This window comes from Panthera leo, chromosome F2 (assembly GCF_018350215.1).
Source record: "Panthera leo isolate Ple1 chromosome F2, P.leo_Ple1_pat1.1, whole genome shotgun sequence".
Lineage (NCBI taxonomy): Eukaryota > Metazoa > Chordata > Mammalia > Carnivora > Felidae > Panthera > Panthera leo.
Window position 1 is genome coordinate 10365115 of NC_056695.1, and position 13209 is coordinate 10378323.

Genomic DNA, 13209 nt, shown 5'->3' on the forward strand with positions numbered 1-13209 from the left:
AGCTCTGGGTTTTGGCTCAGGTCATGATCTCACATGGACATGTGGTCTCTGGACATGAGGTCCAGCCCTCCTCCGGGCTGACAGTGCAGAGCCTGCTTGGGATTTTCTCTCCCTCTCTCTCTTTTTCCCCCTCCCTGTGTATGCTCTTCCTCTCTCTCTCTAGATACATAAATAAACTTAAAAGAAAATTTAGTTTTTGAATGAAGACTGAGTCTTCTTAAGAAAGTTGGAAATAGGGGTCAATTCTTGCTGTTTTTGTGAGTTTTTATTCTTTTTAACTGGGATAATTTGTAGTATTTAATGAACCTATCCTTTTTTCCAGTTTACATTAAACTTGATCTTATAAATAAGCTCATTTTTTTTTAGCTCTTGTTTATTCTTTGAATTTGATAAGGTAAATGAAACTCCGTGATTTCCTTCATTAGTCCTAAAACCTTTTTAAAATGATAAATGTGATGAGATTCTTTCTGAGTTGTTAATTACTTCAAAGCTTCTTATCCTGAAGGTCCTTGTTTACTCCAAGTAAGATTTACTTCTTAGTAATTATTTAACAGACATAAAAAGTTTATTATAGGGGCACCTGGGTCTCAGTCCATTGAGTGTCTGACTTCCTCAGGTTGTGATCTCGCAGTTCGTGAGTTCAAGCCCCACATTGGGCTGTGTGCTCTCAGCTCAGAGCCTGGAGCCTGCTTTGGATTCTGTGTCTCCCTTTCTCTCTCTCTCTCTCTCTCTCTGCCCCTCCCCTGCTCATGCTCTGTCTCTCTCTCAAAAATAAATCAACATTAAAAAAAATTAAAAAGCTTATTCTAAGCCTGCAAGAAGTCTTAAGCAACCTCAAGTATGTAAGTTTTTTTGGGCAAAATGTTGGCCTTTCTAGGGTGAAAAACCCCCAGCAATAACAGTAGCAGTTGTATGGCTGCTTATAGCAATGATTGGGTAAATATGGGTGGACATCATGAGTATTTATTTTCCATTATAAATCCACTGAGGATATTAAAATACGGTTGGTAAAAGTGTCTGAAATCTGTTCAGCTGCTAAAGGCTTTGATGCTTCAATTTTAAGAGGTTTGTTCAGTCATGTAATGCTCTATCCTTTCTTCAGTATTTTGTCAGCATTTTTCTTATATAGTTTTATTTCTGCAAAATTCATCTGAACAAGCATACGTTGTTTTTAAAAAGCTTGTGTCTGAAATATTTAGCCTTCACGAATAACAAGCCATTAATAAGACATCAATAAGGATTTGCAGATGGATCTGAAGGAATGACTAATCTGTTTTCATCGTTTTCTGTTAGTTTTTATAGAATTGAACGCTAACCAGAGTTGCCTTTGAACAGAAGTTTTTGATTTTTGAAAAACAAAAAGGAAAGTTGATATTTATAAATGTTTGATTGGAAAATAAAGAGGGCTACGAACACATCACACTGACCTCTTTAAGGAGAAGCAAATTATATGGGTATTTCCATCAGAAGACCTTTTAATGTTCTGAGCAGGAAGCTAGCTGCTTAGAAATACAACCATGAGTTAAGGAGGGGGAAACTTGGCTTTTTATTCTTTCTGTATTTAAAAATAGTCCTGCCTTAGTCACTGTAGTCCTGGGCTGGTCTTTCTTGTTTCATTTTCTAAGATAGAGATAGGTTTATTTTTGTGCTTGAGATGCCCCTGCAGAAGCAGCGTTTATTTTCTAATCTTCTGACCTTGTACACCACGGCAAAGCTAAACTGCAGCAGCGAACTGGCAGTTCATATTGTGTAAACTGTTTTACAAAAGCCATTAGGCTGTTGCTCTTAGCATCATATAATCCCTGAATCTCTATCCATTATGAGGTTGACGCGAGTGTCTCCACATGCATGCCCTGGAAGGGACTCCTTGGGGATCCCATTCCTTTTTTTTTTTTTTTTTTTTTTTTTTTTTTTTTTTTTTTTTTTTTTTTTTAGTAATTTGAGATTTCCAGTAAGTGTGAAATAGTTTGCTACATTTTAATGGTGTATAGTCTTTAAGCCCTTGATGTACCTTCTTTCTTGTGTTTTATCTTTACTACAGATTATATGATAATTAAATATGTACCTATTAGCAGAGAGCTTTCTCTATATAGTCTCACTTCAGTATTTCTTGGATAAGAACAGAAGCAATGAGTACAAGAACAGAAAAATATACCCAACGTAAAAAGGAACAATTTTTTAAACATTAAAAAAACAATTTTTAGGGGCGCCTGGGTGGCTCAGTCGGTTAAGCGTCCGACTTCAGCTCAGGTCACGATCTCACGGTCTGTGAGTTCGAGCCCCGCATCGGGCTCTGGGCTGATGGCTCAGAGCCTGGAGCCTGCTTCCGATTCTGTGTCTCCCTCCCTCTCTGCCCCTCCTCCGTTCGTGCTCTGTCTCTCTCTGTCTCAAAAATAAACGTTAAAAAAAAAAAATTAAAAAAAAAAAAACAAACAATTTTTAAAAGTTTGAGAGTCGGGGAGGGGCAGAGAGAGGGAGAGAGGATCCCAGGCAAGCTCCACACTCAGCACGGAGCCTGAAACAGGCTCATGAGATCATGAGAAAGAATAATTTTTTAAAAATAGGGGTGCCTGGGTGTCTCGGTCAGTTATGTGTCTGACTTTGGGATCAGGTCATGATCTCCTGGCTAGTGAGTTCAAGCCCCATGTCAGGCTCTGTGCTGACAGCTCAAGAGCCCGGAGCCAGCTTCAGATTCTGTGTCTCCCTCTCTCTCTCTGCCCTTCCCCCATGCATGCTCTGTCTCTCTCTCTCTCCTTCAAAAATAAATAAACATTAATTTTTTTTTTTAATTATTACGTTCTATTTTTAGAACAGTTTTAGGTTCACAGCAAAATAGAATGGAAAGTTACAGAGGGTTAACCTGTAATTAACCACCCCTCCCTTCAACACATACATAGAGCACATCCTCCCCCACTATCAGTATCCTCATTTGATTGGTATGTTTGTTGTTAAGTGATTAGCGTACACGGACACATTACCACTCAAAGTCCATAGTTTGTTTACATTAGGGTTCACTCTTGGTGTTACGTACTTGGTGTTGTTTTGACAAATGTGTAATGACATAGCCACCATGGTATTGTACAGAATCTAGTGTTATACAGAATTCTGTATTGCAAAATATGGCCCTAAAAATTCTTACCTATTCCTCTCTTCCTCCCCACTTACCCTGGCAGCTGCTGATCTGTTTACTGCCTCCATAGTTTGCCTTCTCCAAAATGTCATATAGTTGAAATCATACTGTTTTCAGACTTTTCAGGTTGGTTTCTTTCACTTAGTAGTATGCATTTAAGTTTCCTCTATGCCTTTTCATGGCTTGATAGTTCATTTCCTTCGAGTGCCGAACAGTATTTTTTTTTTTCCTTAGAGGTTATCCAAGAAGTAATCCACTGGCTCCTAGCTCATTTTAGCTGATAGCTGCTGAAAGAACTTTGAAAATTCAACATGCACTGAGTTTGTGGACTATTATATAAAATTATAGAGATTTTCATTGCATTTTATTTCAGTTTAGAATGTGACAAATTGTAAAACAATCAATACTAAAGTATGCAATAACAAGCATATCAAAATATTTACAACCCAAATGAATGAAGTACCCTCCAATGCTTTTATAGGCTGTGCTTATTTAAATTAAGCTTCCATCACTCCAAGCCTCTTTGGGACTACTCTTGGCACTAATTTCAGGAATAGGTATAACACTTCATTATTTTTTTAACGTTTATTTTATAAGTTATTTTTTTAAATTTTTTTTAACGTTTATTTATTTTTGAGACAGAGAGACAGAGCATGAACAGGGGAGGGGCAGAGAGAGAGGGAGACACAGAATCTGAAACAGGCTCCAGGCTCTGAGCCATCAGCCCAGAGCCTGACGCGGGGCTCGAACTCACGGACCGCGAGATCGTGACCTGAGCCGAAGTCAGACGCTTAACCGACCAAGCCACCCAGGCACCCCTTAACGTTTATTTTAGAGAGCATGAGCGGGAGAGGAACAGAGAGAGCGAGACACAGAATCGGAAGCAGGCTCCAGGCTCTGAGCTGTCAGCACAGACATTTGCACTTTTCATTACTCTTTTACTCACTACTCTACAAATACTTGTAGAAGAAAAAAAGCTCAACCAGACTCATATAAAAAGTCACACATCAGAAAAACACCTAAAAATGTAAATACTTTTAAGTTGCTAATATTTTGCCGTTTTAGCATATCCCAGTGAAATCATCTTCATTTTATCAGCTGTAAGCAGAGGGATACACTGTACTAAATACAAAATTATTACGGAGTAAGCAAAGTGCATACTTTATCATGGGTATAAAAGAATAACGATTAAAATAACGTATAACTTTTAAACAAATTTGTCAAAGTCATTTCACAATGCATGTATTTGTCAACATGCTACTCTTACCGAAATACGCCAGGAACTCCTCTCAGGCTGCCTCACAGCGCATGTCACATTAAGTATTCCAAGATGAAATCCTTTTTCTGATACGGATCCGACTTTCTGAAATCACCATGTATCATTTAGAGACAATATTGTAAAGTTGTACGGCCCACCTCTCTTTTGTTTAAATTCACGTATTTATTTTAACATACATCCAAGTTAGTTAACATACAGTGCAACGGTGATTTCAGAAGTAGAATCCAGTGATTCGTCTCTACGTGTAACAGCCAGGGCTCATCCCAACAAGTGCCCTCCTTGCTCATTTAGCCCATCCCCCCACCCACAACCCCTCCCAGCAACCTTGTTTGTTCTCTGTATTTTAAGAGTCTCTTATGTTTTGTCACCCTCCCTGTTTTTATATTATTTTTGCTTCCCTTCCCTCATGTTCATCTGTTGTGTATCCTAAATTCCAAGTATGAGTGAAGTCATATTTGTCTTTCTCTAATTTCGCTTAGCATAATACACTTTAACTCTGGTTCCATCCACATTGTTGCAAATGGCAAGATTTCATTCTTTTTGGCTGGATTAAATAAATATGTGGATTAAATTGGAAATACGTGTATTAAATAAATACGTGGATTAAATAATGCAGTTTAGGGGCACCTGGGTTAAGCGTCCAGCTTCAGCTCAAGTTATAATCTCATGGCTTGAGCGTTCGAGCCCCGCATATGGTATATGGTAAATGTTAAAATATTCAGAATATGAAGTGTATTTTAGATTTGCAGATTTTCTTTGAAAAATATGTTGCTGAAGGATTTGAAATTAAACTTTATTGAATAAGACTTAAATGTTTTAGTTTTTTTGGAAGTACTAAATTTAACTTACAAATTATGGAAGAATTTTAAGTAAGTGTATATGTAGCATTGTAAGAATCTTCTTTTCTTTTTCAGGCTCAAACTGCCTTTTCTGCCAACCCTGCCAACCCAGCAATTTTGTCTGAGGCCTCAGCTCCCATTTCTCAAGATGGAAGTAGGTTTATATTTTGGGTTCATTGTTCTTGAACAGAAATATGTTTAAGCTTTCTTTTACTGAAATAGGGAATCCAAAAAAATTTTTTTAACCTGTAGCATAATATGTGGTTCAAGTTCCAGTAATAGTAGGAAAAAAATGTTTACTTCAAAATAGAATCCTTTAATCAAAAGAATGAACTATGACTATGAAGATAGGTCTTATAGTTTAATCAAACTTAAGTGGATTAAGTGACATCTCAGCCCCATAAACCCCTAATTTATGACTGCTTCATTATGAAAAAACAGTATATGTGCACTGTGTGTCCCATGCTACTGCTCTTGAACTTTGTGAACTGTCCTCCACCTTTGTGAGGTGAGGGTGGGGTTTGAAATTTCCAACCACCTCCGTTTGGGGGAGCGTCCCAAATTCTGGAACCTCTACTAGGTCTCCGTATATACGTCTCTTTGATTCCTTTTCTTCTTTGTTTAGAGAGGTTTAGACCAGAGCTCCTAATTAGTATGACTTAAAATAAAAAAGGAGTATTCAATAGATTTTTGTAGCCAGTCATCTTATAACTACTTATAACATTGTTTCTTCTAGAAAATTCATTTTAAGTCACAAGTCATGTAAAAAGGAACTTAAGGAAATAGCACCTAACTTTGCTACTAAGTTAAATACTGCTGATACTTAAATATATTGTTTCTAAGATTTCGTTGGAATGTGGTTAATGTTTTTTAAATGCTCTGACACTAAATACGTTTTTAAGCTTTGATTTATTTTTTTTATTTTAGTTCAGAAGAATCATTTCAAAGCTGTGTTTATTAAATGAGTTGTAAAGTAGCTGGCTTGACAATAAACATTTTAGTCAGTTCTGAGGTGGAGATCAGTGCTATGCTTACAAAATTGAGAAATAGGTTTATGTTAAGAAAAAAAGGCAAGATAATTTATTTGGAAAAATTTATTTGTACTCTTCACTATTTAGAAATCTGAGGTTATTTCAGTTTAAATGTCTTTATACTTTATGACTTTCACCTTAAACTTTTTCTGTATTTCCCATTTCTAATTGTCATTACAGAGACAAGGAGACGATTTTCCAAATTGCTAATTTAAATTCATTCTAGATTTTCTAAATTAAATGTAGTTTTTAAACACAACTAGAAGCCCAGAATAACAGTTTTCATTTTAAACATTCCTCTGTTTTCTTTATGCATTCATTTATGTTAGATCTCTATCCTAAACTGTATCCGGAGCTCTCTCAGTACATGGGGCTGAGTTTAAATGAAGAAGAAGTCCGTGCAAATATGGCCTTGGTCCCTGGAGCATCAGTTCAGGGGGTACGTATAGTGTAATTAATTCTGAATTGTATAAAATCATATTTTAGACATAGGTAAAATGTCTTATGGCCAACTCTTATGGCCAACAGATTTATAACTTCACAGATTTATAACTTCTCTAATTTTAGATTGCCTCCTGGATCTCACTTCGTAAATGATCTACTTTCATCCTTTTACCACTTTTCTAGTTTCTTAAGAGTGAGAGATTCAGACGCCGCTGACTAGTCCGTTCTCCTTAGTCTTCTGCATTTAGTCAGTTACGAAGACCTGGTGATTTTGTCTTCACTGTGATTTTTGTATTCCCTTTAGTCATTCCAGGGCTGCTATAACCCTACTCAGGCTACTTCTAACCTCTTCAATTTCCTCGAGTGACTTCTTATATCAAACAGTACTAAGCTGCTGCTGGATTCATCTTTCTGAAGTACAGGTCTGTCACATCTCTTTGGTCACAATCTTCTAGCACTCCCGAGTCTAAAGCTCCCTGTAATAAGACCCCAGATTCCAGGCTTGAATCTGATGCATCTCACAGCCCCTTATTAAGGTTCTTGCTGTGAGGCCATAGCCCTTTATAGCACTTATTATAATTAAATCACAAAGACAGGGTCCGTGTCTGTCTTGTTGCCGTAATTCCAGTACTTAATACGGTACCTGGCATTTACCTGTTTACCAAATATTTATTGAAAACTTGCTCGGATCAGTCAGAGTCCATTTGGTAGACAGCAGAAGAAATTAGAAAAGTTGAAGACTTGAAAACGCGGACGTGGAACGGAGACGTAATTGCAGGAAGTAGCTGCTGCTCCTGGTACTGGGGTGGCACAGGGAAGGGTTCGGAGTTTGCAGAGCCCGCAAGCTTGGGGGGAAGGGCCCCTTGGAGCTGGGCCTCAGACCTTGCAGGAGAGGACACTGCTGTTAGCACTGGGACCTCGGGGAGGGTGTGGCGAGGCCGGTTCTGGGAGTGGCAGGAAAAGCTGGAGAACGGAATCAACTCCTGCCACCAAGATGAAGGGTGAGGCCCAGGCCGTGCTGACAGGAACAGGAAACAAAGAGGAGGGAACAAGGCACTTGTCCTCCTCTAGCCTTCCAGCCTCCTGTGGTGGATGCTGACGAGAAGCCCCTGACCCAGGAATACGCACGTAATCTGCACGCGTGAGCCCCAGTGTCGCCAAATAGAGTCTAGAAGGGTGGCTTAAGAGCTGGCACTGCCTCCTCCTTTGACTACTCAGTATATGCACACATTTCTCCAAGGATTGTCATTTCCTAGGACAGCAGTTACTTCACAGGTGCCTTTTAAAAGATGTAATTCTTGGTAAAACTGAGGTTCAGTCCACTTTCTGTTAAGGGAAGCCCTCATGGTAAGCGTTTTAGGCTTTGCTGGGCACATAGGGTTCCTGTCGCCTATTCTTGCGGTTTTCTTTGCTTGCTTACAACCTTTAGAAACAGAAAAGTCATTCTTAATCCAAGGGTGTATAAACCAAGTCCGTTACCACTGACGGAACGACGTTTCTCTTACCCTTTCCCCAGAATGGGACAATGCCAGTTATCATAGCCATGTCTGGGCAGCGGCCTGTGGTACCAGTTACTGTGCAATATCAGTTACTCCTTACTACTCATGTTCCCAGCTGAATATTTGTAACCTAAAGAAAAGGTATCGAGTTCACTGCTATAAAAAATTCAGGTATTTTGGGTAAAGGAAGTAGGGGGAAACAAAAAGATCAATTGCTGTATTTACAGAAGGTGTACAGGTACAATCACAGAAGGTAGTCGTGGCTGCTGTGATTCTCTTGGTGACTGATCATGATGCTGTAGTTGGTATTATGACTCCCTTTGACTGCTACACATTCTTTACCCCCTCTGCCCTTGAGCTGGTCTTTTCTTAATACCTACTGGGGTGACCTAAACCATTTTTGAAGTGTCTGATTCTCTGGGGTTCCTTTTTTTTTTTTTTTTTTTTTTTTTTAATGTTTATTTTGAGAGAGTGCAAGCAGTGGAGGGGAAGAGAGAGAGAGAGAGAGGGAGAGCGAGAATCCCAAGCAGGGTCCGTGCCGTCAGCACAGACTGGACACTGGACTTGATCCCACGAACTGTGAGATCATGACCTGAGCCGAAACCAAGAGTCAGATGCTTAACCAACTGAGCCACCCAAGTGCCCTGAATCCCTGGGATTCTTAAGCATCTTGCTTTCTCTTTTGTTTTATTTTGTTGCTGGAGATTTCTACTAACCTTTTCCATGTAGTGAATTTTTCATTTCACATACTGTATTTTTCTTCTCCAGATGGTCCAGCTGGTTTTGAGTCCTTGAGTGTACTGAACGTAATCATAGTAGCTATTTTAAAATCCCAGTGTGCTAATTTTATGATTTTTTATTTCTGAGTTTCTGTTAACTGCCCTTTCCCCTAATCATGGGTTACATTTTCCTCCTTGTTCACATGCCACCCGTTTTTTTTAAAATCAGAACCGAATATTGTGAAATTTACGTTTTTAGGTGCTGAATCACGTTGTACTTCTTTTTTTTTAAATTTTTTTTCCAACGTTTTTTATTTACTTTTGGGACAGAGAGAGACAGAGCATGAACGGGGGAGGGGCAGAGAGAGAGGGAGACACAGAATCGGAAACAGGCTCCAGGCTCCGAGCCATCAGCCCAGAGCCTGACTCACGGACCGCGAGATCGTGACCTGGCTGAAGTCGGACGCTTAACCGACTGCGCCACCCAGGCGCCCCTCACGTTGTACTTCTAAAAAGAGTGTCGGCACTTATTCTGGCAAGCAGTTAAGTTCGTTACATGTGCATCAGCTTGGTCATTCAGGGGCTTGACTTTACACATTGTTAGGGTAGGTCTGAGGCAGCCTTTATTTTTAATGTTTATTTTTTAATGTGTATTTATTTTTGAGAGAGAGAATGCGAGTGGGTTGGAGCGGAGAGAGAGGGAGGCACAGAGTACAAAGCAGGCTCCAGGCTCCGAGCTGTCAGCAAAGAGCCCGACGCGGGGCTCGCGAGCTGTGAGATCACGACCTGAGCCAAAGCCGGACGCTCCAACTGAGCCACCCGGGCCCCCCGGGGCAGCCTTTATCTTATTGTAGGGTTGTTGTAGCCCCATTCCTCAACATGCGTGTCCCCTCAGGTTCTCTGCTGAAGGTCCTGGGTATTTAATGAGCACACCACACTTGCTGGTAGGACCCTGGATGTCTCCCAGTCGTGGGGCATCTGCGGGAAGCCTCCACTTACAGCTCCCTGCATGTTCTTTGCCTGGCCTTTGGAGCTTTATTTCATAGATACTGGGATTAGCATTCAGCAGAGGGTTCAAGGAGACCCCTACAGCTTTCTGGAGCTTTTTCTCTGTGTAGCTCCCTCCTTTTTGGAACTCAGCCCTATAAATTCTAGCAGTCTTTCTAGCTGCTTCTGCCTTCCTGACTTTTGTCTTTTCAACTAACAAGAGCACAGTGCTCTGCTTGGGACTTGTACTTCTGTGTTCCAGTCCAGATAGTGGTCTGGGCAGAAAGCCAGGCGATGACAGGGCTCACCTCATGTGTTTCCCATCTTTCAGGGATTACTGTCCTACCCTACATAGTGTCCACTGTCCAAAAATTGTTGCCTCCTATCTTTCCAGTTTTCTGGTTATTTATCGCAGGAGGGTAATTCTGGCTCCATCGTGACTACAAGCTGAAGTGTATTTTTCTATTAATTTTACTGTTGGACATGGAAGACCTAAGAGGCATCTCAAAGAACTTTCTGGATTCCAAACAGAGTCTAGAACCCATTATCAAGCAGCAAGCCAATTTCACTTGGTTACCAGAATTAATCACACTAGCCAATTTAGTAACCTCCTCTTGCCTTTGTTCAGTGGCATATGAAGTCCAAAACAATGGTTAGGTGATGTTCTTCTGATTCAGAGGAGACAGTGTTGTGTTCCCAGGTGGAGGCATGCCTCCTTCGTAAATAAGACCTTCACACTGCAGAGCTCGGTATGGGGGTACGGGGGGCGGGATGCAAAACTTTTGTGTTTAGATATAACAGCGAGAGGAACTAACTGTTCCCACAGCCACACCTTGGTTTCCAGATCTTTTATTCTGGCCTTGGAAAAAACTGCATCATGTATTTGGTTGCACATTCAAAGCATCTATTCTAGAGGCTAGAACCCTTTTCAGGGTGCTGTCTTCCACTGGCCCTTAAGTGAGGGGCGATGAGAGCCAGTAGCTTAAGAACCCACACGTTTCATGCACTGTGCTAGGTGTGATAGATCTGATAGTGAACCACAGCAGTGTCCCGCCCACCACACACGCCAGTGAAACTCGCATTGTAGGCAAATAAGCCAGCGCTTATGACATGAACCAAATGAATGAAGTGCCAGGGCTATATGTCAATATCGTGAGCATATGTGTTCTCTCTGAGGGGTTGACGTACGATGAGTAAAGAACTGAAGGAAATGAGGGAGTAAGGCATGTGAATATCTGGTAAGAGAACACCGAGAACTTGAAGGCTTCATTTCTTGAAGGCAGAAATGAACTTGGTGGACTTGACAAGACTTGTGTGATGGCCAGAGGAAGCAAGGGTAGGACATGGTGGTAGCAGATGGCATTGGACGGGTAGTGAGGGCCGGGTGGTCTGTGGCCTTGTAGACCGTGGTAAGGGATTGGGATCTGAGTTGTGGGAGTGGTGTAATCTGATTTCCTTCTTTCCCCCCCTTTTTTTTTTTTTTAAATTTATGCTTTTGCTCTGTAGACAGTCAGGAAGACGGTCTAGAAGGTTATTGTAGTAGCCCTCTCCGGAAATGGTTGCTTGCTTCGAATGGGGGAAGGGCGCAGAGATGATGTGTTGGTCATAGTAAGTAAGAACACCTAGTACATCAAGTACTTAAAAATACTTGCTGGAAAAAATAAAGATATTTCAAAAGTAAAACCTCCTCCAAAGCTCCCTTGCCCCTTTGTTCTGTATTCCAGCCAAACTAAATAATTCATTGGCTTCAATTTTTGTTTCTATCCCATTACCTGATTTTCCTGTGTCTCTTATAGCTGTAATCATTTCTTGTTTTGAACCTGTATAATCTCATAAGTAGTATTTTCTGGCATTGTGTTCTGATTTCTAGCATAATTTTATGTGTGCATTACTCCCGTTAAGACTTTCAGCTTTAGGAATATGCGGTCATAATCACCACACATTCTGAACCAAAAATTTGCGATCTGTGATTACGTAGTTGAGGTTCCTTTTTCCCTGTTATTGTTGCTCTGAGCTCATAGTTCTTAGGTAGGTCGGAGGTTCTTTTGACAGATTCCAATTAAGAAGGCTTGGTAAGCTCTTCCCACATTATCTTTTTGGTTGAAGAAAGGGTCCGCTTAAACTAGAAAACCAGTTTTGGTCAAGAAAACTTGAGAAAACTGAGAAACTGGGAACGTGGTACCCGCCATGAATGCCAAGTATAGCTCTTCTCGGTCAGTCTGCTTTGTGCGTACAGTTGGTTAGTCCATAAATGTTCACTGTGGAGGAGGAGAATGATCCTGTCTCGTGTGCCAGCACTTCTGGAACCTGCAGTTTTAATCCTTACAATGGCACTGTGAGGTAAGAAGGTTCTCCCTTTTATAGAAACTCTGAAAGGGTCAGTAGATGGCTACACATCAGACCATATACAGAAGAACCCTCTGGAAAATGTGTGTTTTCAAGAGTATGATGTGGCCTTTAAGCTCAAGGATAATATGTTTGAAGACAAGCCAGAGTATACATGAAGCAGATATCAGTGAATTCAGAAGGCGACAGAGAAAGCCATTGAATCTTTTGGAGGTGATACATGTGGTAATAAATTTCCTTTAGGATTAGTAAATAAAAGCTGGGGACATTTTTGTGTAAATCTATTTATTTGAAGGAAACAGTATGCAAATTACTTTGTGGGAAACCACAACTGAGTATATTCAAGTTAATTGTCATTTTAGGTTTTTTCATGAAGAATGTTTCTAAGTATTGACACGTCGTATATGTTTTTGTCAGCAGCTGGTAGCACGACCTTCCAGTATGAACTATATGGTGGCTCCTGTAACTGGTAATGACGTTGGAATTCGTAGAGCAGAAATTAAGCAAGGGATTCGTGAAGTCATTTTGTGTAAGGATCAAGATGGAAAGATTGGGCTCAGGCTTAAATCAATAGATAATGTAAGTATTTTTAATTATATTTCAGTTTGTCAAAATAGCTTATGGGATATTAAGTGATCACTATTAGCATAATTTACAGTGCAAATGTTTAAAAAAAATTTTTTTTAATGTTTATTTTTGTGAGAGAGAGAGCGAGCATGAGCAGGGTAGGAGCAGAGAGAGATGGAGACACAGAATCTGAAACAGGCTCCAGGCTCTGAGCCGTCAGCACAGAGCACAACGTGGGGCTCGAACTGATGAACCGCGAGATCATGACCCGAGCCGAAGTCAGACAGTTAACTGGCTGAGCCACCCAGGCGCCCCTGCAGTGCAGATGTTTTAATTAATTGTATTGCATCTATAATCAAGATTATTTT

At 40.4% G+C, this 13209-nt stretch overlaps 1 protein-coding gene across 2 annotated transcripts in view; it reads left to right on the forward strand.

Annotated features, from left to right (window-relative positions):
- The window catches only part of LOC122211074 (syndecan binding protein), a 34157-nt gene that overhangs the window by 15164 nt on the left and 5784 nt on the right, over nt 1–13209 (forward strand). Inside the window, exons 3-5 of one of the 2 annotated variants that reach the window (XM_042924156.1) lie at nt 5324–5402; nt 6609–6718; nt 12692–12853. In XM_042924156.1, coding sequence (XP_042780090.1) covers nt 5324–5402; nt 6609–6718; nt 12692–12853 — 351 coding nt within the window. The remainder of the gene's footprint in view (nt 1–5323; nt 5403–6608; nt 6719–12691; nt 12854–13209) is intronic. The other variant, XM_042924157.1, reaches the window with a different exon arrangement.